This window comes from Rhagoletis pomonella, unplaced genomic scaffold (assembly GCF_013731165.1).
Source record: "Rhagoletis pomonella isolate Grant_MI unplaced genomic scaffold, Rhpom_1.0 Rhpom_scaffold_05668, whole genome shotgun sequence".
In the NCBI taxonomy this organism is placed as follows: domain Eukaryota; kingdom Metazoa; phylum Arthropoda; class Insecta; order Diptera; family Tephritidae; genus Rhagoletis; species Rhagoletis pomonella.
The window spans coordinates 2,568-4,622 of record NW_023464206.1 but is presented as its reverse complement, the minus strand read 5'-3'; the positions used below and the strand labels follow the sequence as shown (position 1 = coordinate 4,622).

At 35.3% G+C, this 2,055-nt stretch overlaps 1 protein-coding gene across 1 annotated transcript; it reads right to left on the bottom strand.

Moving 5' to 3' along the window:
- Window positions 1–266: 266 nt before the first annotated feature.
- LOC118755231 (zinc finger BED domain-containing protein 4-like) lies at window positions 267–1,676 on the bottom strand. The gene is made up of 2 exons (XM_036490079.1): window positions 1,320–1,676; window positions 267–1,285 (listed from the first exon to the last, which is right to left on the bottom strand). Exons 1-2 carry the CDS (start codon window positions 1,340–1,342, stop codon window positions 298–300), a joined length of 1,011 nt encoding a protein of 336 aa, XP_036345972.1. The 5' UTR covers window positions 1,343–1,676; the 3' UTR covers window positions 267–297.
- Window positions 1,677–2,055: the final 379 nt, after the last annotated feature.

The window sequence follows — 2,055 nt, the reverse complement described above, 5'->3', positions numbered from 1 at the left end:
AAAATTACAAACAAATGTATTAATTCATAAAAACAGTTTATTTAACGTAGTTAACAAAACAAAAGAAACAAATAATTGAATTAATTGGCTTGTTATGCAATATTACATACACATGTGGGTGAGATTATTATGTACATATATCACATTTATGTACATTACATAAAACCCTTTTTTTATAGTGCTTAGCAAGAAATAGGAACATACAATTTCATTTCGGTTTGTACTCAAATACACTCTTGCACTCAATGCATAAGAATTTAAATGCTAGGCATGTACATACATATGTACGTCTTTAAATTAATAGTCAAAGTTGAATAATTTAATATTGTAATGCAAAAATAGAAGCTTATTGGCGTTTTCTCCGAGTAAATTGGTACGCCTATCGCTATAGAGCTGACCCGCAGCACTGAAAAGCTGTTCACTCGCAACGCTTGACGCCGGAGCTGACATATATTTGGTAGCTATTTTTTTCAAGAGAAAATATGGACTCTGATGCCAATATTCAAAAATATTACTATCCCGAGGAATACGTTGCTCATTAAGATAGGAATCAAGCTGTTTTTTTAATTGTGATATACCTTCTTTCACTTCAATACCTTGAGATAATATATCAGAATCGTGAGATTCCCAAAGATTGTTAGTGTGAATTGTTTCAGAGGAGCGAGTGGGAGAAACAGCTGGTAAAACTTCCAACGAATCTTTATTTGTATTTATTTGTTCTTTCAATAGAGTTTCACATCTACGAGTTTCTGCGGTTGAGAAATATTTTTGTTTAAAACGCGGGTCAAGTAGTGTGGAAATAAGCAACTCTGTATTTGTCTTAATAAATTCGAATCGCCGCGATAAAGACGTTTTTAAATTTACCTTTAGCATCGCAATTTCAGCACCGTCGTTATCATTAGATTCGAGCTTAATTTGAATCATGGAAATTAAAGGTATTATGACAGATGCACACGTAGACTCATAAGACAGATCAAGAGTTGCTTGGTAAAACGGCTTTAATACTGATATTACATTAGATATATCCGCCCATTCACTAACAGACAATATTTCTATAGAACCACGTTCTGCTATATATAAATTAATGGCAGCCTTCTGCTCGTATAATCTACTTAACATCAAATATGTACTATTCCATCTGCAAACAACCTCTTGTATTAGTGAATGATTAGGCAAACCAAGCGTTTCTTGGCATTTTTTTAAGTAGCGACATGCCTGCTCACTTCTCTTAAAATGTCCCACAATTTTTCGGCATTTGTGTGATATATCTTGAATATTTTTCCGGTTATAAATTGCGTCCTGAATCACAAGTTGCAAATTATGTGCCGTACACCCAAACCATTTAATATTACCCAACTTCATTGCTGCTCTCATATTTGCAGCATTGTCAGTTACCGCCAAATGAATTTTTGACCGAATGTTGTATTCTTCTATAACTTTGTTTAAATCAGCAAAAATATTTTGAGCGGTATGATCAGTTTCCAGAACGCTAGCTGCCAAAATAACTTTTAGCCTACGAGGCCCTTCTATGAAATGTGCTGTAAAACTGAGCAAGGAGCATGATTTGGTGGAGTTGCTCCAAATATCAGTTGTGAAACTGATCCATTCCGCATTTGCTATGAGATAAGTAACTTTGTGCTTTATCTTATCGTAGGTTGCTGGCATCAACGTAGTCCGGAAAAAACTTTTCGCTCTTTTTGCGATATCTGCTATCGCCGCTTGGATCACAAATGTTTAACCTATTAAACGCATTACCTTCAACTATATTGTAGGGCAGCATATCGACAATAATTAAATCCATTATGGATTTGTCGATTCGCAAGGTCACTGGATGATCGTCTGGGTAACAATATCCACTTTTCCTCTGGAGTAAGCTCGGCAGCGTTTCTTGGAGTGTGCTGGAAGTTGGATCCGTCTTTTTTTTGCTTTTTCACTCCTGCTAAAAATTCATCCTGCTCTTTAAGGTAAATTTTCCACTCATTTTTGTGAGCTGTCTGCAAATGTTTTTTGATGTTGGCTGTTGTTTGTCGCCTCTTATTTACGTTACCAAGAGAT

Bases quoted from the DNA above. Each gene is read 5' to 3' on its own strand.
- LOC118755231 (XM_036490079.1), bottom strand. From the start codon at position 1,342: ATGGTTTGGGTGTACGGCACATA. The intron at 1,286-1,319 runs ATTTGCAACTTG...CGCAATTTATAA, and splicing joins GTTTGGGTGTACGGCACATA to CCGGAAAAATATTCAAGATA.